The 23,254-nt window shown below is 42.9% G+C and overlaps 1 protein-coding gene across 6 annotated transcripts in view; it reads right to left on the bottom strand.

Annotated features, from left to right (window-relative positions):
* Positions 1 to 23,254, bottom strand: part of GRID1 (glutamate ionotropic receptor delta type subunit 1) — a 716,702-nt gene that overhangs the window by 283,399 nt on the left and 410,049 nt on the right. For all 6 annotated transcript variants that reach the window (XM_083502465.1, XM_083502466.1, XM_083502469.1 and 3 more), the window contains exon 4: positions 19,516 to 19,721. In XM_083502465.1, the coding sequence (XP_083358591.1) occupies positions 19,516 to 19,721 (206 nt within the window). The remainder of the gene's footprint in view (positions 1 to 19,515; positions 19,722 to 23,254) is intronic.

The following is a 23,254-nucleotide window of genomic DNA, read 5'->3' as shown; positions in this document are numbered from 1 at the left end:
GTACAATTACAGCAGCTTCTTGGTTGTGAGTCTTGGAAGACCTGCTAGGGAGCAGGCCTTTTTCACCTTGGCCTGGGAGTGTGGGGCCCTGACTGACTCCACCTACAAAAACACTCAGGTGGGGGGGGCTGTTTTGGGGTTGTTGGGTTTTTTTAGGGGGGGTTGTTGCTGCTATTCATGTTGGTTTTTGTATCTTTATTTTAGATCTCATTGTGATTTAGATGGAAATTGTTCATTTGGTTGCGTATTTTTAAATATTTTATTTATGACTGCTTTTGTTATGTTGTAGTTAGGCACTTTTTTCATGTTCTAAGCTGCCTTGAACATGGTTTGAACAGTGGGAAAATAGCATACAAATAACAAATATACAAATGTATGTTTGTATATCCTCCGGTGATAAACTTAATTTAAACATATATGAGTGCTTGGCCTTGATGAACATCCCTAAATGTATCTTTGGTTTTATCTGTAATAAAATGTAGCTTTTCTACCACTTCCGGGAATTGCCATTCTGTTTCCCATTGTCTACAATTTTGCTAGTTTAGGTTCTGTTAATAGATACCAAACCAGATCTTATTCTCAAAAATACAGACTGGAGTCCTTTTGGAACCTGCCATCCTAAAATTAACTGATCTTAATCAAAATATCATCACCCAAAATGTGTTCCTCACAGAAACAGAGGCACAGCCACAGAAACATGCACTGTTAATTTTCAGCAAAAAAAAAAAATCTACCTTTTTACATCTGTATAATTTGGATATACTTATAACAAGTAAGCAGACAAGGCTTTCAGATATTTCTCATTTCATAGTTTTAGTAAGATGATTTCTACACTCGCTCTTAGAGTGTTAAATATTACATTATTTAGTGAAAGAATGTTGTATAATAGTCTAATTTCAGAAAAGCGATCTAACTGGAATTTGTTGCTGCTTCTTAGCAGATATGCTTCAATTGAGTAAAATAGCTTTAGGATATTTGGGGGGGAGGCGAGAGAAAAAATGATTTTGTCACTTCTTTATTCCTGAGAATGAAGACATCTGAGAGGAGCTCATGCACTTTAAGAGAGCTAGTTACCATTATTCTATATAGCACCCATTCATACTTAATTTAAGCAAGTGCTCAATTTCTATTATCCCATCTCATGCTATTGTTCTGAAACTGAATAATGTGACCAGGTCCAAGCATTGAGTTTTTCTCATCCAACTTGAATGGGGCATTGGTCATTTCCCACCAGAAAACTATACAGCAGTGCTCCCTTTCCCTACAAATAATGCATATTATTTGATTATTTTCATCATCACTTGGACTCTTTTCACCTGATTCTCTCCTATGCGCACAGCAAGGTGACAACTAGGAGGGAACAATCTATAAAGTCCCATTCATATGGTTTGATTGAGCATAAAAAAACAGCTCAACACTGCTGTGATATTGTATGGGGTGGTAGGGATGCTGACTTCTGACTAATAAGTGAGTATCTCTCTATATAACTGAGATAGATAGATAGATAGATAGATAGATAGATAGATAGATAGATATAACTGAGTGATCTCACTCGCTGGATCAGCACGTTGTTGTGGTGAGTGGGCTTGCACGTTCCTATGACCCTTGTAAGCGAAGCTGTCAGGAATTCTGGTACAGTGGTACCTCGGGTTACAGACGCTTCAGGTTACAGACGCTTCAGGTTACAGACTCCACTAACCCAGAAATAGTACCTCAGGTTAAGAACTTTACTTCAGGATGAGAACAGAAATTGTGCGGCGGTGGCCCAGTGGCAGCGGTAGGCCCCATTAGCTAAAGTGGTACCTCAGGTTAAGAACAGTTTCAGGTTAAGAACGGACCTCCAAAATGAATTAAGTTCTTAACCCGAGGTACCCAAGGTGGTAAGGTCAAAGGGAAAGAGCTAGACAAAGAATGATCCAAGAAGTCCTCCACGGCAGTGGTATGTTACAACGGCTGTGAAGGCAGATGAAGGCTGCAGCAGATAAGAATCTACCAGTCGTCATAACTACTCATGCCATCAGAACAGAGCCTTACTGTGAAGACTGTGTGTTGGTCAGTGTGCACTGATTTACACATATAAAACAAATTCACGCACAGGCGTCTTCCAAAAACCCATCCCAAACCCCAAAATCGCAAATTGGCAAATCCACGTGATCAATTACACTGGGCAAATGCACACTGTGATAAATTCCTGCCCGAAAACCAATGTCCCCACTGTGGAAGGACGTGTGGATCCAGAATTGTCCTCCTCAGTCACTTACGGACTCATTGTTAAAACCGTGTTTATGGAAGACAATCTTACTCGGCTACAAGTGTTCGCCAAAGAAGATCTCTTCACAGAAAAATGGTTGTTATGGATCTTTAACATCTCCTAGAAACAAATTGCCTTTGAGCTTTCTACAACATATGGCAAAAAGTTGAACATCCCATAAATAGCTCTAGGATTCAGTTTTCATCTATTTTTCAGATTCTGCAATGCAAAACTAGTGCTACTGCATATTTGTTTAGTACTTCTACAGTTTTAGGGCAAGCAAGCACTCAGGTAATGAAATGCAAATGTGAGGTCATGTTTAAGAATTAATCATCCACTATTAATTAGTCATCTTAAGTATTCAGGTAAATGATTCTGAAATTGCACAAAATTATCCCTTGCTATAAATGATAAAGTCATTTCCCAAGTATTTACAATTTTATGCATATTTATATATTCTGTGACCACAGACTTTTTCATAGTCCTTGATTTATCTTCACAGTGCATGCCAGGGAACTTATAAACTTTATCTTTGAAATGCAGGGTGTAATTGAAACATTTACCCAGCCTATTAAAATAAATCAATTTACATGTTTATCTCCACATCTGCATTTTCTCAAAGAAAAAAAGGTGAAGAAGAATACTTACTGTAGTGATTCCAAGTTCAACATAACAGAACTGATTATTCTAACATCTGCAATGAGCAATGTGTAGTTCATGGATCAAATTAGGCCAGCCACACATCTTTCACTTGTTAAGCAAACAACATGGCCAGTTTTCAGTCATTTTTTTCACTAGGATGGGCAAGGTGAGAAACAGGGCCCCTCCCTTCCTTACTACAAAGAACATTAGGCAGATTTCCTCTTTCAGCTCCAAAAGGATAGAACTTACTCAGTGGTCCCCAGGACTCAGCACACTTCGCTTTCTCCTTCCCCCTCCACTTCTAGTGTGGGTTTATGGAAAAATTGTCATGGTCACATTTTTGTAAGCTACTAAAAATAGTTAGGGAATCTTTCACTTTTCAGATCAAGGTGGGGGGGTGGCAAATGGCAAATGTGGAAGTCTTCTTTTGCAGGTGTGGCTTGATTGCAGTAAGTCACCTGATGTCATGGTGACATCAGCTGACTAACAAAAAAAAAGTCACAGAATAGAAGTGTTTATTGAAGCATAAACATGAGAGCATGTGCCAATATATATGTAGAGAACTCAAAATACAAGTTATCTCAGCTGTGGCCACTATATAAACAACAATGACAATCTCCAAAAAAATCATGACTGAGTTCCAGGAGTTTCCAGGAGATTATTTCATATTCTTCGGAAATAAATTCAATAATTATTCATGGATAGCAGCCATTAATCTTATTGCCTTGAATTTTATTTCAAGAAAATTGTAAATTGTAAATTGTGATTCTGCTACATACAATTACTGTAGGTTGTTACTCCAAAACAGTAATTCAAATGTGAAGCATTTTCATTTCATAGGCAGGCAGCAGCAGACCATGCATTTCAATATATTTACCCCTTGCTATGAAATGAAGCCTTTTCACTTTTGGACTATAGTTCTTGGAGTAACAATGATCTAGAATGAATTCAGATCTCTAGATTTATGGATGCCACCCACAAAGTACTGTATTTTTCTGTGTAAAACACGCCTCCATGTATAAGATGACCCCTGTTTTGGGGGACTCCAGTTAACAAATTAGTGAGCTTTTTTGGGGTGGGATTGTCCAGAGGTTTTTTTTTTGGGGGTGCCAACTGCACGCCTCCCCAAAGCCACCAATCGTCTGCCCGCTCACCACCAGCAGCTGCCAATCGCACACCCAGCCAATCAACAGCAGCCCTTGCCGTCGCAGCCACCAATCACCCGCAAAAATCGCTGCTGACAATCTCCTGCTCGCAGCTGCAACCAATCGTCAGTGTCCCCCCCCCCTCAGCACTATCCGTGTATAAGATGACCCGAATTTTAAACATTCTTTCTTAATACAAATACATTGTCTTATACCCAGAAAAATATGGTAGTTCCTAATCATATGCTACAAGCCATCCTGGGAATCTACAAGCCATCCAGGGAATCTGGATGATCCCATATAGACTTTAAACTTTAAATCCTGCAGCAGAAATACAAGGCTTCTCACACATCGACATGATGTCACATGTTCGCAGCATCTGAACTGACAATTCATATGTGTCCAGAGGAGAGAGATTTTGTTTATAGGATTCCCAAATCACCAAGATTTATTTTGTCTTTAACAGAAATCAGTCTATGAAGTGAATGCCATTATTAAAAAATAATAATATTGATTCTATACTGGGCTTATTACTTTTTATTTAACAAAGACATCTTGATTCTGTTAATATATCTTGGTTAGTTGTCCAAAGTACAGACCTGCTATCCTTTTCATGCCTTAATGATCCATTTGCATGCAATATAAAAATTTCAAGTTGCATTAATAATGGATTCACTGTGCTTGTCCACATTATAATGAATTTTCAGAGAAGCAGGTTAATCTTGAGGTCTAGAAAGAGGGGGAGAGACTCTACCACCACCTCTAGGTATGTTGGGGAATTCTGCATTGGCCAGGAAACAAACCTAGGTCATCTGCTTGGAAGGCAAGTATGCTAACCACAATAACACTGGTGTTGAAGAGAACAGGACATAAAACTGTGCAAAAAGAGAGCAAGCAGACAGAAAGAAGGGAAAACCCTGTCCCAGAAAAACTAAAACCAATGGCTAGGCTCAGAGGGAGCTCTAGGTGACCCAGCCTATCCCATTGCTAGGCAGAACAGGTCTGGAGAGCAGGATGCCACCTATTCTTCTTGCTGATGGGGAGAAGATCATGGATCCTGCTGATTTGATCCAAAGGGAGGAGTTATGCCAAGAGGAACAACATCCTTCCAATGTGGCACCAAGAAAAATAATAGTCTGCCTCAAACACAATGGAGTCTGTTTACACATTGTGCTGCAAGACATCAAATGAACCTGGGTCACCAGTGATATTACTGGTCTTTACTTTGAGCAGCTGACCCTCTTGTCACATCACAACCTACATTTCAAAGTCTCTTCAGTTTCAAAAGTTGTTTGTTGCCTGACATGGAGAACTACTATTTGGGAAATGCAATCCCCCAAGCCCCTTGGGAATCTGATGCTAATTGCACAGCGCTTTGTATCCTGGAGTAAGGGACGTGGGAGGCGCTGTGGGTTAAACCACAGAGCCTAGGACTTGCAGATCAGAAGGTCGGTGGTTCGAATCCCTGCAACGGGGTGAGCTCCCGTTGCTCGGTCCCTTCTCCTGCCAACCTAGCAGTTCAAAAGCTCGTCAAAGTGCAAGTAGATAAATAGGTACTGCTCCAGCGGGAAAGTAAATGGCGTTTCCGTGCGCTGCTCTGGTTCGCCAGAAGCGGCTCAGTCATGCTGGCCACATGACCCGGAAGCTGTACGTCGGCTCCCTCGGCCAATAAAGCGAGATGAGCACAGCAACCCCAGAGTCGGTCATGACTGGACCTAATGGTCAGGGGTCCCTTTACCTTTACCTTTGTATCCTGGAGATTATCCCCCAAATATAGAGAAAGCAAGTGATATAAATGTATTTGTGAGCCAACCCTAAGCTTTTTTCTGATTTCAGTGGGATGTTCATTCGAGTACCGAATTAATGCAAGGTCACACCAGCTCTGTTAATCAGGATTGTAACACGCCACACAGCAATCTTGTCGTGAATCATTAAGCTGGTAGAACACTTTCAGGGCCTTTCATAAATGTTCAACACATGACAGCAACAATAAGGGCAGAGTAATAATTCATTCGGGCACATGTACATAAATATTTAAATACAGGTTAACGGCAAGCACCATTTCAGAAACTCATTCATCCTTAGGAGGCACTGCGCATATGCAAAACACACACATAAAACAACAACAAAATCCCACCCAACCCCAACATGTCACATTTAATGGATGTATCTGCATCGCCAAGATTATTCAAATCTTCAGGGAAACAAAGGTGTCTCTTGAGCACATTTATTTGGAATTCCTTTCCCAAATTCGAAATTTATTTAGGGTTAATGATGGTGAAGGTAAAACATGGAATGAAATGAGGATGTTGGAATTCAAAGATACTGCTTTATAAAAACTGGGAAATATGGTAATTCTGGATACTGTTTCTATCTTAAAAGTGACTGGGTAGGCATGCCATCAATACTTTCATCTACTATTAGCATACGAAGTAAGGAAGGTATTCTAAGGCAGTGTTTCCCAACCTTTTTTGGGCAAAGGCACACTTGTTTCATGAAAAAAATCTCGAGGCACACCACCATGCCAGATGGGGAAAGGTCACTTTTTACTTATGTAAAAAAAAAATAAAAAAATAGTAACAGCATAGAAGGTAATGGTTAGGCTAGCATCCCTCTTCCAAATATGCTAGGTTTTTATTTGCAGGGACTGTTCTACATGGGAAAGCATTCAGTTGCTCCGAAGTTTGGGGGGCCGCGGGGGTGGGCGCGCGTCCCAGGAGGCGGAGGCCAGCCCGGGCTGGGAGCCGCGCCGCGGCCGGGGGGCGGTAGGCGGACCGGGGCTCCTAGGATGTGGAAAGGGGACGGCGGCGCAGGGGGAGGAGACCCGCACGGCTAGGGCAGCGCGCAGGGGGAGGGGAGCGGGCCGGAGGCAGGCGAGGGGGGCCGCGATCCCACGTGCCGCAAACATGGCCTCCTTCCCCGCGGGCCCCGCTGAGCCCCCCGGCCGGGGAGGGCAGCGCGCCCCCGCCGCCGAAGGAGAGCAGAGGCAGGAGGAGGAGGACGAAGGCACTGCCGAGGAGGCGCGCCAACTTCGGTGCCCGCCCCGTCGCCGCAGGCTCCTCCCGGCCGAGAGCCAGAGGACGGCGGTGGAGCAGGAGGAGGAGGATCGGGTTTGGCGACGGCTGCTGCGTCCTCTCCAAGCGCGGGGCTGGCCTCCGCCACACCCGATCCTCCGCGCTCGCCACGCTTCTCGGCGGAGCAGGTCTCGTGCGTGTGCGAGGCGCTGCTGCAGGCGGGCGACCCCGGCCGGTTGGGCCGCTTCCTGGGCTCGCTGCCGCCCGACGCCGAGGCGCCGTGCCTAGAGGCGCAGGCGGGCGAGAGCCTGGCCAAGGCGCGTGCGCTGCTGGCCTTCCAGCGTGGCCACTTCGCCGAGCTCTACCGCCTGGTGCAGAGCCGGCGATGGGATGTGGGAGGGAGCTCGCTCGCCGCCCCGCGTGAGGCAGCCAGGCAGGCAGACGGCGAGAGCCCCGCGCTAGGCGGCCTCTCCTCGCCGCCGCCGCCCCGCCTCTCGCCGCCCGACTCGCCCGCCTCCCTCCCACGGCACACCAGGCAACGTCCCACGGCACACTTGTGTGCCGCGGAACACCGGTTGGGAAACACTGTTCTAAGGGGGTCTAAACAGCACAGCAAGCCTTTAAATTCAGGGCCATTAATTTTGAGACAAATATTTGAAATTCAGCTGCACCTTTGTCTGCTCTCTCACAAGTATGTAGATGATTGATCGATAGATGATAGATGATGCAGTAGAAGAGAGAGAGAGAGAGAGAGAGAGAGAGAGAGAGAGAGAGATGATAGATAGATGATAGATAGATGATAGATAGATAGATAGATAGATAGATATAGATGATATAGATATAGATATAGATATAGATATAGATATAGATATAGATATAGATATAGATATAGATATAGATATAGATATAGATATAGATATAGATATAGATGATGATAGATGATAGATAGATAGATAGATAGATAGATAGATGATATAGATGATAGATAGATAGATAGATAGACCAGGAAACTTACTATCTGTAGAACCACCAAACAAAGTCTTGCATGACGGTAGGGGGTGTGAGCAGTATATCAACTTCAAGGTTGCATATTTTCCCTTCCTTGCCAAGTGTGTGTTGAGGGGAACCGAAGAGCTTTTGATCCCATGGGTCCAAAGTCTCTCTCAATCTGCCACTGAAAGGTTCCCTTTTCCTTCCCACTCTGTAGCACTTACAGGAGAGAAAGGTTTCTGTAACTGGAACACAGAGGCCTTTGGGAGTGGACTTCTTTCTCCACCCATGGAGAGAGAGTCCAACAGCATCCTATGGGCCATCTCGCCATGATTGTAGAATTGTGCTGTAAATCAGCCAAACATCACCATGTTCACTAACTGCTTGGGATGACTCAGTGAATAATTCAGAAACCAAGGAAAGATGGTGCCAAAGCAGCCACAGGTCAGGGAAACAAAGGTAGTGGACAGTTGACTAAAAGGTGAACTTTCCCAATGCAAGTGTTTTCAAGAAATATCCACACATGCACATATGCACATGCACACACATTTCACATACACAGAGCACCACAAAAAAATTGAAACCAGCCAACATTCAATGCAGCCCCCCAAATAAAATTACTATAGGAATGAAATTGACAAAGATGAAATGTACAATGAGTAACATTTCAAGTGAACTTTGAGGCAGGCTACATTAATAAAAACAAATGTCTCTCACGCTAAAATTAATCTCAGAATATTAATGTCAACAATTCCCTCGGTGTCTGAGCTTGCCTTTCAATTCTGACCCTTTAATATTTATATCATGTATCTCTTTACCCTAAGCAGTCTTCTGCCCTCACTGAGCTGCAACCTATTCATGTGATAAAACCACACACATCACATCATATACTCATGCTGAAACAAGATTTAATCGTTCAAGATTAATTTAGCGGCCAGCATTATTAGATCTCCTACCATACATTCCATAGACACTCAAATATAACCTTGAAATGCTCCATTCAAAAGGATTAGAGCAGAATAAATGTGAAAATACGAATTTACATATGTTTGGATTAACTTTATTGTCTGCATCCCCCCCGAAAAAACCCCCTAACCCCTAGAGAACCTAACAAAGCTAAATTCATCTGAGATGCTGCTTCAGCATAGTTACTGCTCTTGTACCAAATTTTCAAAAACATCCAATATTTAATTGTGAATGCTGGAAAATATCTGGATTATTAAGACATGGTTGTTCTTCACAAAACACTAGGGGCTGTTGCTCCAGCTTGCATTGTTCATCACCCCTCCCTACCTGTCACACCCCTTCCCTGCTTGCCTACTGCACTCCTTTTATATCTCACCAACCTGCGTACCTGTCATGGTACTGCCAGAGAATGCAGGGGAGGAGCAGGAACAGGCAGAGGGAGGTGGGCAGGAAGTGGTGATTGAGGAAAGAGGGGAAAGCCAGTAGGCGGGAAGGCTCTCAGATGTTGAACCAGAGCCTCAGCACCGGACAGGAAGTTCTGGCACAGATAGTGAGACAATGCCTATTCCGTCTGCCAGGGAAAGGAGAGAGTTAAAGAGGAGGGGGGAGAGGCATCACATGAAACTTCCCCGCCTTTTCTGTTGGAGGAGAAGCCGGCGTAGGCCACTCCCAGAATCTGAACCGGAGGATTCAGATGCATACTTGTAATGCGCTGTCTGTACATATGTAAAATAAAGAATATATACACACACACACACACACACACACACCCCACACACACACAGTGGAGCCCCGCAAGACGAATGCCTCGCAAGACGGAAAACTCCCTAGACGAAAGAGTTTTCCGTTTTGGAGGTGCTTCGCAAAGTGAATTTCCTATGGGCTTGCTTCGCAAGACGACAATGTCTTGCGAGTTCCTGCTGGTTTTTTTCCTCCCCCCCCTTTTTTCTAAGCCGCTAAGCCGCTTATCAGCTGATCCGATCAGCAGATAAGCCGTTAAAAGCCACTAATAGTGCTAATCCGCTAATCCGTCAATGGGCTTGCTTTGCAAAACGAAAAAACCGCTAGGCGAAGAGAATCACAGAACAGATTCTTTTCGTCTTGCGAGGCACCACTGTATCTCTGAGTGAGCAGAGGTACTTATTGCAAACAGCAGTCACAAGCCATCACAGTACTACTCCCTAGACCTCTCCTTCCCACTTCATAAAACTAGTAAGCCCCCAATTGACCCTCCCAATCTCATTTCTGAAGCCACTTCTCCCTTCTACCCCACAGCCTCACTTGGCACCACTTTTCACATCCACCTTTTTCTGTAGCCTTCCCCCTTGCACACAGACCACCCCACAGTGGTCTCCTGGGTCATCTTCCTCCTCCCCCAACATGGCAACTGCTACCTCCCCCCAATATATGCTGATGATGAGGATCATGGTGATGAGGATGCCTTTCATCTGTGGATGTACATATGGTTCACAGAATAAAGAACTAGACCATGCAAACCATTCCAAAGAAGAGTTAAGCTGAAATGTTAGGCATGTATGGCCATTGGGTTCAACTGGCATCATTCGTGAAGGACTCAATACATCTTTATGCAGGTGCAGCCTATCAGTTTGCATTTCTTAGTACAGAAAGTATTGATCTGATGTGTAGAGATCTTTCCTATTCTAATTGATTCAAGAGGGTTCTGGAGGCTTCTCTGTGTGAAAGAAACAAGCAGAAGGTTCATGATGGTTATTCCTTCAGAGAAGCCGAGTACAGCTGGCTTAAACTGGTTCTGTTACCTTTTTCTGTCAAGGTCATGCTGACTATAAAAGTGAGTGCAACACGTACAGCACGTTAGCGACAAATATTCACACAGTTGTTCAAAAATAATTTCACATCATTTATCAAATATGTGAGAAAGAGACAATTACTTACAAAGTGCCATGAAAACTTGCAAACTGTCTAAAATAAAGTGAACTTGCAATATCAGATTTTACTAGGTTCTTACAAATTCTTGATTCAGTTTTTCGTTTTTGTTTTTTAAATAAGTTCAAAAAGATTCAAGAAAAGGGTAAGTTCAGCATTGTTCCTGGTAGCTGTGAGGTGCTGAGGAAGCAGCGTATGAGGTAATAAAGAAGACAGGGTGCCAGAGTTCTATCCCTGTTTCACCCTAGCAGTCCATGCAGTTGAGAGGCTTCTGATTTGTTGGGTTTGGTGGATAGCACACTCCCTGAGCACAGTTTTCTGGCCTTCTTCAGTTGTCTCGTGTTATTGATGCGTCTACTAGTGCTAAATATCTCTGAAGAGACAATTTTTTGGCTTAAGCATACAAGACTGAACAGCATGACTATAAAAGTAAGGCCGGAAGAAGCCTGGGTTTCACTCTCTTTCTCTCTGTCTTTCCTTCCAGTCTGGTGTTCTGTTCTGTATGCTTAGTGTTAAGGTTTAATCTTATTATAAGTTATTGTAAGTTTAAGTTTAAGTCTGCTGCAATTGGATTTCTTATGGACTGTGCCAATCCTGAATGTATTGGATTTGTGACCATTATGTCCATTTGCCTTCAGTAGCAGTAAAGCTCTGCTGGATGAAATACAATTGCTTCTGGTCTATTTTGGGGGAATCCCACAATGTGTTTAAGTTTTTACTCTGCTAACTATACGTTCTGCTCTGCATCAATAATGAGCAGAATACATTACACAGCTCCTACCAGGCCCAGCACCACCAGTAGTATCCCCATCAACAAAACTGTGGCCATTTGCTCATGCTGGCAGCTGGCAGAGACTTGGAGTGGTGGCAGTGATCAAAGCTTCAGGTCACATGCTGGAACTCCCTGTCCTCGCTATTTTATGTATGCCATCTGGGCATCTTGAGACAAAGTCATATGAACTCACAGGAAAAGGAGGCACTATAGCTAAGGAAAAAAACTTGGGATAGAGCATAGGGTGCAAAAGGTTATCCCATCTACTCACTCTTCTGCTTACATCCATACTACTGGATTTCAGAATGCGCAGCCTCTATATGCAACCATAGCCTGCTGCACATCTGCTTATAAACAACATCTTTAGAGCTATCTAAAGATTTCCCCATGGAGTTTTCTTGGCAGGGATACTGGAGTGGCTTGCCGGTTCCTGCTCCAGGGCAAAGGCTAATAGAGTTCTGTCAAGAGAACAAGCTGGTCATCACAAACACGCTTTTCCAACAACACAAGAGATGACTCTACACATGGACACATCACCAGATGGGCAGCATCGAAATCAGATTGCTTATATTCTCTGCAGCCAAAGATGGAGAAGCTCTATACAGTCAGCAAAAACAAGACCTGGAGCTGACTTTGGCTCAGATCATCAGCTTCTTATAGCAAAATTCAAGCTTAAACTGAAGAAAGTAGGAAAAACCACTGGGCCAGTAAGATGCAATCTAAATCAAATCCCCTATGAATACAAAGTGGAAGTGAGGAACAGGTTTAAGGATTTAGATTTGGTGGACAGAGTGCCTGAAGGACTATGGATGGAGGCTCGCAACATTATACAGGAGGCAGCAACGAAAACCATCCCAATGAAAAGGAAATGCAAGAAAGGAGGAGGCTCCATTAGCTAAAGTGGTACCTCAGTTTCAAGTTAAGATTGGACCTCCAGAACTAATTAAGTTCTCAACCCGAGGTACCACTGTATAAGAATCACTAGTAATCCACAAACGTTTATTTTTGTTGCTATTGTACTGAGGAGCTTTCTTCAGGAAATGTTTAAGGCTTTCCACTTCACACGGTGATCTTCATTACATCAGTGCCTCAGGTCCATTCTCACGTATTAAGCACCTCGTAGCATAATAATAATAAAGTTGGGGAAACCTAGTGAGCGGCTGTAATGAATATAGGGGTTGCTCATGCGTAAGTTGCCGCCACTCCTGGCTATGTTGCCTTGTTAAACCTTTTCTGTCTGGACAGCCCTTCACTTTGTGGCTGCCTCAGTCGCTAGCAGTATCCGTCAGTGGGCGTTTCTTAAACCTTTTCCAGCATAAAAGCTGTTTGACGCCAAGTCAAAGTCAAGTCAAGCCTACTCTCCCTGCGCGGAAGTCTTCTGCGCAGGGAGGGTGTGGGTAGTGGAGGACCCGTGCTCTCCCCGCTGGTGTCCGGTGAAGAGTCCTGGAGGCCTCTCGCCGATTCCCCCATCTGCCCCCCTTTATCCCTGGTGCTGCACTGATTTCCTTCCCCCGCTGAGCTACCTCTCTCCCTGCTGGGTCCCTCTCCAGCATCACTTGAGAGCCTTCCCTCCGCCTCTGGCTCCGATGTCAGTTCCCTGACAGCGGCTAATCATCATTGAAGCAGAAAAGCACATGGTGTCGCAAGGTGCAATATTTTAGAATCTGAGGCAAAAGGGAGTTGTGTCTAAATAAATAAATAAATAAATAAATAAATAAATAAATAAATAAATAAAGCAATTTGCTGACGAGACACTTCAGACTGTTCAGAATCTCAGCCCAAGTATTTCACATGTATTACATCTCCAGACACTGGGGAAAACACACTATCACATCTAAGCAAATCTAAAATTGGGGGAATGAAGCTTGCTTGCATTCTTGATTTTTAAATATTTAAGTTTACCTTGAATTAAATTGACAAATTCACCTTTCACTGTAGCAACTTATAAGCAAACATCTCATAACATCAGATGAAGAAATATTTAGCTTTACCATAGAAATGGGAGTTTTATGAGATACTTGAAAGATTTTCTAGTCTTTTGGTTAACCTTCGATTATAGCTGCAGAAAATAATAATTTGCAGACTGCACCGTGTATTGAGTATGAGAGATATATAGATTTCAAACAGATTAATATACTCTTACTAGGAAACCTTTCTTCCAATTTTCCTTCAGTTTTTCTTTAATCAATTTCTTTCCTTTTTTCTTTTAACTTTTTGTTTAGTTTCAGACACAGGTGAACAGAGATACAAAATAGTTTATATATACATTTAATTTGTTGTAATGTTTGAAAAGCTTTAAAAATAGTTGAATAAGAATGGAACAACAACACATCCAAAGGTGCTGTGATCCAAACCATTTGCACTTCTGTGGTGGCTCCATTAAAATCATTGGAACCAAAATGGATTTGTCATTCTGTGTACACTCTCTTTTTAAAAAATAAAAATAAAATAAAGCTTAAAAAAGCAGCATTACATACTTCATAGCACTTAACCTTCATCCAGAATATCAGTAGATATTCCACCAGTTTCCTTAAATTCATTAAAATCACAATGCCACCGAAAGTTGAAAGACATGTTTAAAAGTTAAAAATATATAATGTCATTCTTAGACTATTCTTATTACGGTAATAAAATATCCTAAGGATGTATTGCTAGGTTTCTAGAATAAGGTAACAAATATGCCTCCTGATTAGGTACTCTCCATCATCATCACACACACACACACACACACACACACACAGACGTAGGAGAAGAATTGCAATAAGAAGGTACAGTGCACACAGGATTGCATGGGACCTCCCATCTCTTAAATGAGAGGAGAAAATAAGAACCAAAAGTACGGTCCAGGTCCAAGTTCTGTGATGCTCCTAGATGGGGTGAAGCAACAGGAGAAGATCTGCTCATTGTAGACGGACTCTTGTATAATCCACTTCTACCCAGCTCTTTGTGATTTTATTGAACTCCTTGGTTGGATAACTGCATTGCTGAGATACCGTATTTTTCACTCTATAACACGCACCAGACCATAACACGCACGTAGTTTTTAGAGGAGGAAAACAAGAAAAAAATTTTCTAAATGAAACAGTGGATGTATGATTTTTGTGGTTCATGCTATGGCCACAGACATGTGATCTGACAGTGAGTTTGGAGTAGCCCAATGCAAAAATCCTGAGGATCCATGTGGATCCATGCTTTGTAACCACGTTTTTGCACCACTGCGACCCTAGGCAACAGTGGGTGCGTGATTTTTTTGGTGCAAGATGTAGCCATGGACATGCTATGTGATCTGATGGTGAATTTGGGGTGACCCAATGCAAAAATCCTGAGGATCCATGTGGATCCGTGCTTTGTAACCACGTTTTTGCACCATTGTGGCCCCAGGCCACAGTGGATACGTGATTTTTTTGGTGCAGGCTGTAGCCATGGACATGCTATGTTATCTGATGGTGAATTTGGGGTGACCAAGTGCAAAGATCCTGTGGATCCATGCTTTGTAACCCCGTTTTTGCACCATTGCAGCCCCAGGCAACAGTGGGTGCGTGATTTTTTTGGTACAGACTGTAGCCATGGACATGTAATGTGATCTGATGGTGAATTTGGGGTGACCCAATGCAAAAATCCTGAGGATCCATGTGGATCCTTAAATGGGGAGGGAAGGAAAAACACAGAAGGGACAAGGAGCACAAGAGGGGTGTGCGGAGAAGCAGCTGGCTAACAATGCAGGAGAGGGGTTTAACAGGGTGGGGGGGATGAAAGGAAAGCAAAAGTTCCCCCACCCACCCAAGCCAGCCCTCTCTCTCTCTCTCCCACCTGCATGTTTTTCGGCTGCCTGCGAGTCCCTAGAGCACGGAGAGGAGGAGGTGGTGGGCTGGAGCCTGCACACAGTGTGACTAGGAAAGAATTAGAAGGAAGGACTCGATCCTTTCCTTAACCCTCTGCTTGCCAGAAGGGCAGGGGATTCCCTGCTCTTTGTTGAGTTTGAGCAAACGCAGCAACAGAAGCGGGTGGGCAGTAAGACCCTGAGGCAGAATGCAGGAAAGCAGCAGCTTCCGCCTTCCCTCCGCCCGCCCGCCCGATCTTATTTTTGCCTGATTTTTGCCTATTTTTGCCCCTGCGCTCCGGCGAGTCAGCTCCAGGGACCACACATTCGCTCAATAACACGCACAGACATTTCCCCTTACTTTTTAGGAGAAAAAATCTGTGTGTTATAGAGCGAAATTTACGGTAGTCTACCTTGCATACAACGTGCTCCTGTTGTGCTGGACAGCTCCTCAGCCTCACTATTATGGTCGGAAATTTAGTCAAACCTGCTGTGGTTGTTGGGAATGGGACAATATTTCTTTTCTTCCATAAATAATAAAAACACATTTAATGCCTTGCTGAAAACCATCTCAAACACCATACTTTGTTCCTCCTGTGATTGTAATGGTGTGCAGGGGGTCCACAGATGCATAAATACTATGGAGTTAAGTAACCTGCTAGCTTCCATATGGCAGACATGATTGCCGAATTACTCCCTTCAGCATATTGCAAATGCATGGAGCCTTTAGAGAGATTACATACTTCCATTATTCAACTTCCCTTTCCTAAAGCTTTTTTTTTAATCAATCAAGATTCAGTAACAGAAGATTTTTGAACAAATTACTTCTTAATTCAGCCCAGACTTATACTCCTGCAGGGATCTGGAAAAATATCAGGATCATTAGCCCTAATAATTCCTGTAATAGCACTTTTCTCTGGGGATGGCCAAAGCAGCATGATAATTTAGTACATTACCCTTTAAACTTCACAGTCCTGCAGGGCTATTGCCTTTCCAACATGTGAATGCAAACCTCATGAATATTAGCAGGAGTTATGGATTTTAGAGGTGACTGGTTTGATAGCATGTAATGAAATACGGTTGCTAGAATGAAAAGAAATATAACTCAGCCTCTGATTTAACCACTTTCTTTTCAGCAAATCTGAAAGCCTACTCATAGGTGTATCCTTCAAGATCTGGAAGGAAGCCAACATATAGAGAAAATCGTATTAGAGATACTCAAAGAGCATTGGAAAACTAAGCTGGTTGAACTGATTTTAATACCTTACTCCAGTGGCTTTCAAACTCAGTTCTGGGGAGTCCTGTGGTTGGCTCAGAAGCTTATTGTTTGTCCCTCAATAAGACCACAGATAATGGAGGACAAGCTTTCCTTAAAGGTAACTCAACAGCAAATACTTATTTTTCCAAACAACTACAGAAGATTGTTGAATATATATTGTGTAATCTCGCTGTATACAAGTTGTACAAGTGACAACAAAGTATTTCAGTTTCAGTATTCCAAGGGCACACGCTAGTTTGCACAGTGCAATAAATACCCCATGTGAACCAAGTATGCACCCCAGAAAAAACTCCCCAAACCTTTGTTATATGCACAAAGATTCTGTTGAAAGCATGTACGAGCTCTTCGGCAGGTGCTAAAAAGGAAATGGTTTCTTAAGGCAGAGCATTTCAAAAACACTGCCTTCCACAAAGTATCTGCTATGCTCACGACAGTTAGTTCTTACTTATTCCTCATTCAGTCTTTTTTCCACTCACATATAAATACCTAGCCATTTGCATTTTTTATTATGAAAATTTAGTCTGCATTCCATGTTCACACCAAGCAGCCAATCGTAAATTAAATAAACTGTTAAATACAAAGTGTAAAGCAGTGATGAACTACAATAATACTTCAATGTCACATTGGCTAAGGAACAAAAACTGAAAGAAGAGCAATTAAGATCACATTCCCTTGGTGTACAAATGTGGCATTACCTGAGCTCTGGCACTTGTGTTTTTGATTTTTCAAGTTACTAATAATCTATTTCATTTCAGAAGACAATGTGTGAAAATTAATAAATGACAATATTATCCCACAAGATAATAACGGTAATCAGATTTGCTGCCCAACAGTTACACCTGAATTGTAATTAGTTTCATATCTCCAACAATTCTAAAGATTAAAAAAAGGATGGCAACAAATACTTGCTGCTGTAGATTAATAAGGAAGAACTGACATTGAGCTGCCATAATCAAACTAGTGGTGTGGTGTGGATGACTACTAGTTAATTAAATATATCTTACGGTGGTGGAGTTCTGCTACATGGCTCAGCTCACAGGGCACCCAGATCACATCTATTAGGCGCTAGTTTCTCCTCAGATCCTATAAATCTTTCACCTTTACTACTAGGCAATCTAGATTAGGGTGAGGAACCTTTCTCGGTCCTTGTGGGCATCCTTCTTGGGACCACATGGCAGTGGTAGATGGGGACAGAGACAAATAGAGGATGGAGCAACAGACAGGACACTTTCCATTGCAAAGTAGGCTACATTCTAGCCTTGTGAAATTCAGGAATTGCTACACACACACACACACACCTCTTCATCCTTCATTTAGGACAGGGGTTGGCAAAAAAAATTAGCCGCTGGCTGGTCCACTGTCCCTCAGACCTTGTGGCGGGCCGGGGAAGCCGCACTGGGAGGGGGAGCTGGAAGAAGAGGCGAGGGGGGCAAGTAGTCCTCCTCCCCAGCCACTGTGCTTACCTTCCCAGGTGCTGCCGCCACCGCCACCACCTCTGCTGCTGCTCCTTCTTGTGGGTAGGCAGAACAAGCTCATCCACTCCACTGTCTGGGCCACAGGAGCACTAGGGTGGCAGTGGCAATGGCGGCGGGAAGATGAATGGCACAAAAGGGCTGGCTCCGGAGAGGGGCTGCTTAAAATGGCGCTCAGCCAGCTCAGCCCAGCCCCCTTCTTTCTCTAGGCAGGGAGGGGAGAAGCCAGGAGGAGGGAGGGAGGAGGCCCCACCGCGGTGTGTATAAGGGAGTGGGGGGAATGGAATGGCGCAGGGGGGAAATGGTGCAGCCCAAATGAACAGAATCCCCACGCCAATCCACGGACAGTCCACAGCCAGATCCTGAAGGCAATTGGGCCTGATCTGGCCCGCGGGCCTTAGTTTGCCGACCCCTGATTTAGGAAATCAAGCAACACCATCTCTGTTCAACAACAGCTTCCAGTCATGTTGAAGAGGACACAGAGCACTGCCAGTAAATGATTTTCCAACTGAGAGTTCACATAACCAATATAGAAAGGCATGAGGGCCACATTTGGCCCCTGGTCTGAGTTTCCCCACCTCTGTTTAGATTATCAGGTGTAACACATTTCAGATAACTAATATTTCTGAGGCATATTCACATGAAACTCTTTTCTGCTCTCTATCCCTTCCCTTTCATGGGTTCAGTTCATACTTCAAGCCATCTCTCTTAATTCCTTATACCTCTTTTTCTCAAATCACAATTAAAAGTTCCCTACAGTCACATGTCCTCCATCCAGGTTTTCATGGAATAACTAATGCTCCTCAAAAGACAGCATCAATTCATCTACCAGTGCAGTGCTCTTCAAGTGCATACTCACCAGCTTAACTAAGACAACATGAAATCTAACTCCTTGTCAACTTCAGAACAGAAATACTACAGTTAAATACTTGTTTTAGCTTTGCAGACCTCATCACTCAATTCAGATGAAATATTAAAAAGGGATGCTGAGTCATTTAGGCCTTACCCAACACGACATACACACCTCTGACTAATAGCATATTACACAGAGCTTTTATTACAGACCGGAAGAGACCCAACTCAGACTCCATGACACAAGTGTGGAAATTGTATTTCCCAGATATGCCAGTGTCACCTCATATCTCTCACACCTCTGCAAATGAGTGCTTTTCAGAAAAGTTCCCAAGACTGCAAACTAGTCTTATTATTTTTTTACTAGAATTACAACTAGAAACTGGTTCCAGAAAGAATGTACTAACCTCGTTGATAAAAGTTTGTGCTCCCCTTGGACTCAGAAGTAAGATCGCTCTTCGTAACGTATCTCGATAGCGATTCAACTCTTCTGTTTTCATAGTAGTGAAAAGGCTGGCAAAAACCCTGCTGATGTTTCTGTCTACTTTTTGTAAAGATACATCAAGTCCTAGCTTTGAAGCTTGGTCCAGAAATCCTTGTAGACCACGGATATCTGCCAAAGAGAAACACAAATTATGTTCTTGGTGTTTTAAAGCCAGGAGCAAGGAGAAAGCAACGACAAAGGCCAAGATGCAAAGAGATGCCTTGCAGGGGCTAGTGACAGCCCAGTGGAATTTTATTTGAATAAATTACTTGTATGCTGTATCAAAACCTACCCGTGAAAGTCTCCATATACAAAGACAACCCAAAGCATTATGGTGCTTAAGGTACAAAACCCACAAATATGCCTTTACCCAGTGCTATTTTTCTAGAAAAAGAGGTGCCAAAACTCATCATGAATGCCTCCCTTGTTCTCTTACAATGGCAATGGCGCCCACCTGAGAGGTGCCAGAACTGAGTTCCAGCTGAAAAAAAGCCCTGCCTTTACCTTTTCTGATAGTAGTGCCAGACCTGATGCCATTAGACATGGAGGAATGTCTGGGTTCCCAGAACTACGGCTTGTAGCTCTATGTATTCTGGCCAACATGTTTTGAGTTAACAATTGGCTTTCCCCGCTCCCCCGCAAAAGGTAGACAGAGTTGTCTTCAGCTGTGTGCTATCAGTGTGCTTTGCCAAGTTAATTTCATCTCACTGAACGTTTCCTGTGAGCAGAGCGGTGCCCTTTACTTACATTTCCTGGAGATATGTTAAATGCGGCAATTGCATGATATCATGGAACTATTTCCATGCAACCCACAGTGACTTCCATCAAGGTCAATCTGCAAGCTGCCTGTGAGAACCAAACCTGAGACTCTGACAAAGCCTGATTTCACAAGCTTATGTTTGTTTGTTTGTTTAAATGCTTTAGGATTTGGGAACAGCGGCACAACACAACGGTACCCTACTGTTAGTGCCAATGCCGATGGTTTGAATTAGAAAATGCCTTGATCAAAGCAGTGTGCAGGACTTGCAAACGTCTTCATCTGTGTCCAGCCGTGGGTATTTTTGCACAATAGAAATACACTGAGATCATTAGATTTCCCCCCTTGTATCTAACATTGCCAACTCATACTAAATATGGGTAACTTGATATTTTTGCTCAATAATATGAGAGGTTTAACAAAGTTATAGGAGGAACTTCCTTACCCTGTGAGCCGCTGCACATGTGACCTATGCCATAGAGGTACAACTGTGAATGCCATTTGCATCCTCACCCTCCCTCCCTAACATTAAATATTCCTCATTACAGCACCAACTGCCTTCAATAGGACATTTGTATACTGTTGTGCAATGACACTTATTTGTTTAGAATAGATCAGGGGTCAGCAAACTTTTTCAGCAGGGGGCTGGTCCACTGTCCCTCAGACCTTGTGGGGGGCTGGCTTATATTTTGAAAAAAGAAAAGAAAAAAAAGAACAAATTCCTATGTGCCACACATAACCCAGAGATGCATTTTAAATAAAAGGACACATTCATCTCATGTAAAAACACGCTGATTCCCAGACCATCCGCGGGCTGGATTTAGAAGGCGATTGGGCCGGATCCGGCCCCCGGGCCTTAGTTTGCCTACCCATGGAATACATCAGGGATGTCCAACACATCGATCGTGATCTACTGGTAGATCCCCATGAGGTTTTGGTAGATCGCGGTCAATCTCTGGCTCCCGTTCCTTACTGTCGCTAAAACTGACTCTGGCCCCACCCTCCATTGTTGTTTGATCTCTGGAAAGGGAAGACAGAGCTTTCTCTGTGCTGCTGTTTTCATCCATAGTGATCTTTTTGTGAGTGACTTTACCCCTTTGTCCTTTGCCTTTAACACCCTCCCCCAAAATGGAAGTCCCCCCAAAGCTTTTTTTTTTAACCCCTTAAAAAACAGGGCTTTTCTCCTCCCTAAAAAAAGTTCAGCAACTTCCAGCTGACCCAGTTTTTATTCTAGATCACTGCCAGTTTTTAATTCTGAAAGTAGATCGCAGTCTCTTGAGAGTTGGCCACCCCTGGAATAGATCATAGTGTGCCCTGAAGTTCCTCCATATTTAAAGCAGCCATACAAGGTAAATTACCAATATTCCCGGGGGGGGGGGATAACAGAGGCTAAGGGGTGGTGATTAGTAAAAAACCACCGAGTAAGTCCAGAATCCACCCTTGAGCCAAGGAACTTAGAGTAAATGTGTGAATGTGCTTCCCTCTATTTTAACATCACAAAACTTCTGTTAAGATGAGAGATGTTTAGATGTGGGTCTCTACAGGCCAAATCCGACCACACTCTTATTCTCACTGAAATGAATGTAGCATGTAAGTGCCAGGAACTTTAGATTTTTAAATCTAATTGTTTAGAAACAGCAAAAAGAGAGATATTATTATATAATATATGTGGTGTGTGTGTGTTATTATATTCATAATTATCAGGGCTTGGATTCATACTTTGTAATGTATAACTAAGTCTGGATTCAACATACTGCTTGCCATACACATTCAAATAATAATCACAATGATAAGGATGCAATGTACTCGATAAAATATTTTATTGATGCTGTCATCCTGGTGTTTGCCTTTTGCAAATTCAGATTCTCTGGTCTCTTGCTATCTTTATTCTTTTATGGCTCTATAGTATATGACGTACAGTGACAAAGTAGTAGTAGTTGTTTTTAATACTGTCTGGTTCTTCATATTAATGCAGAGCTTGACAAAAAGACAATCCTCCTTTTGGGTTGACTAACATTACGTTTTACCAGCATCTAAAGCTGTTTTGGAAAAAGGAACATTATTTGCAGTGGATGATGAATGAGGATGCTATTGCTTTAGGATGAATTATATTCTCCACAAGCTCACTGAGCAACCAGATAGGAAAGCAAAAGTATTCAGAAAGTTTGAATGAAAAATTGCAACTGTGGTATATGTGTAGTGGGAAAGAAGGTGTTTTGTCTTGAATAGTGACTAGATGTTGCATATCATGTATGGCAGGCAAGCACTGAAAATATTTTTAATTAAAAAACACACACATTCCTGCTCCAATCCCAGCTACAAGTTGGAAGTCACTGCCAATAATTTCTATGGGCTTTGGATTCAAAGGACTCACTTAGAATCAGATTCCAATGGGTTTCCACAGTTCTTCTTTAAGCATACTACCAAAAAGACTTTTAGGTTGATAGAATAGTGTACCTGAGGAAATATGGCAGGTATAATGCAGAGCACCCATTGTGGAACTCATTTCAAGATGTGCCAGGCCAAATACTGTCAAGAATGAATGACAGCTTTGTCTCTCACCTTAGTTTGTTCTCAAGTTCAAAACTTTACTTCTCTGCAGAACTGGCAAACAGTCACTTATATGGGAGAATGTAGAGAGCTGTACCCGAGGACAGGATTAGGCGAGGGACTCAAACTTGCTTCCTCCCTCTAGTGTCTCCTGCCGTTAAGAATCACACTCACTCTGGTCTACAAAGCCCCACTATTTGATAGATATACATAACCGCATCCTTGCTTAGGGATGCTTAAGTAATTCTATTTCTGTGAATGTCGAAGCTTACTGACCTGATCAGCATCTTCCAGACAAATGTGCAGATCAAAATATATTAATCCTTTGGATTTTGCACTTCTCCAAAATTGGCAA

Source organism: Podarcis liolepis (assembly GCF_965112155.1).
Source record: "Podarcis liolepis genome assembly, chromosome: 5".
NCBI lineage: Eukaryota > Metazoa > Chordata > Lepidosauria > Squamata > Lacertidae > Podarcis > Podarcis liolepis.
Note: the sequence above shows the minus strand (reverse complement) of the source record. Positions and strands in the feature narration are given on the sequence as shown.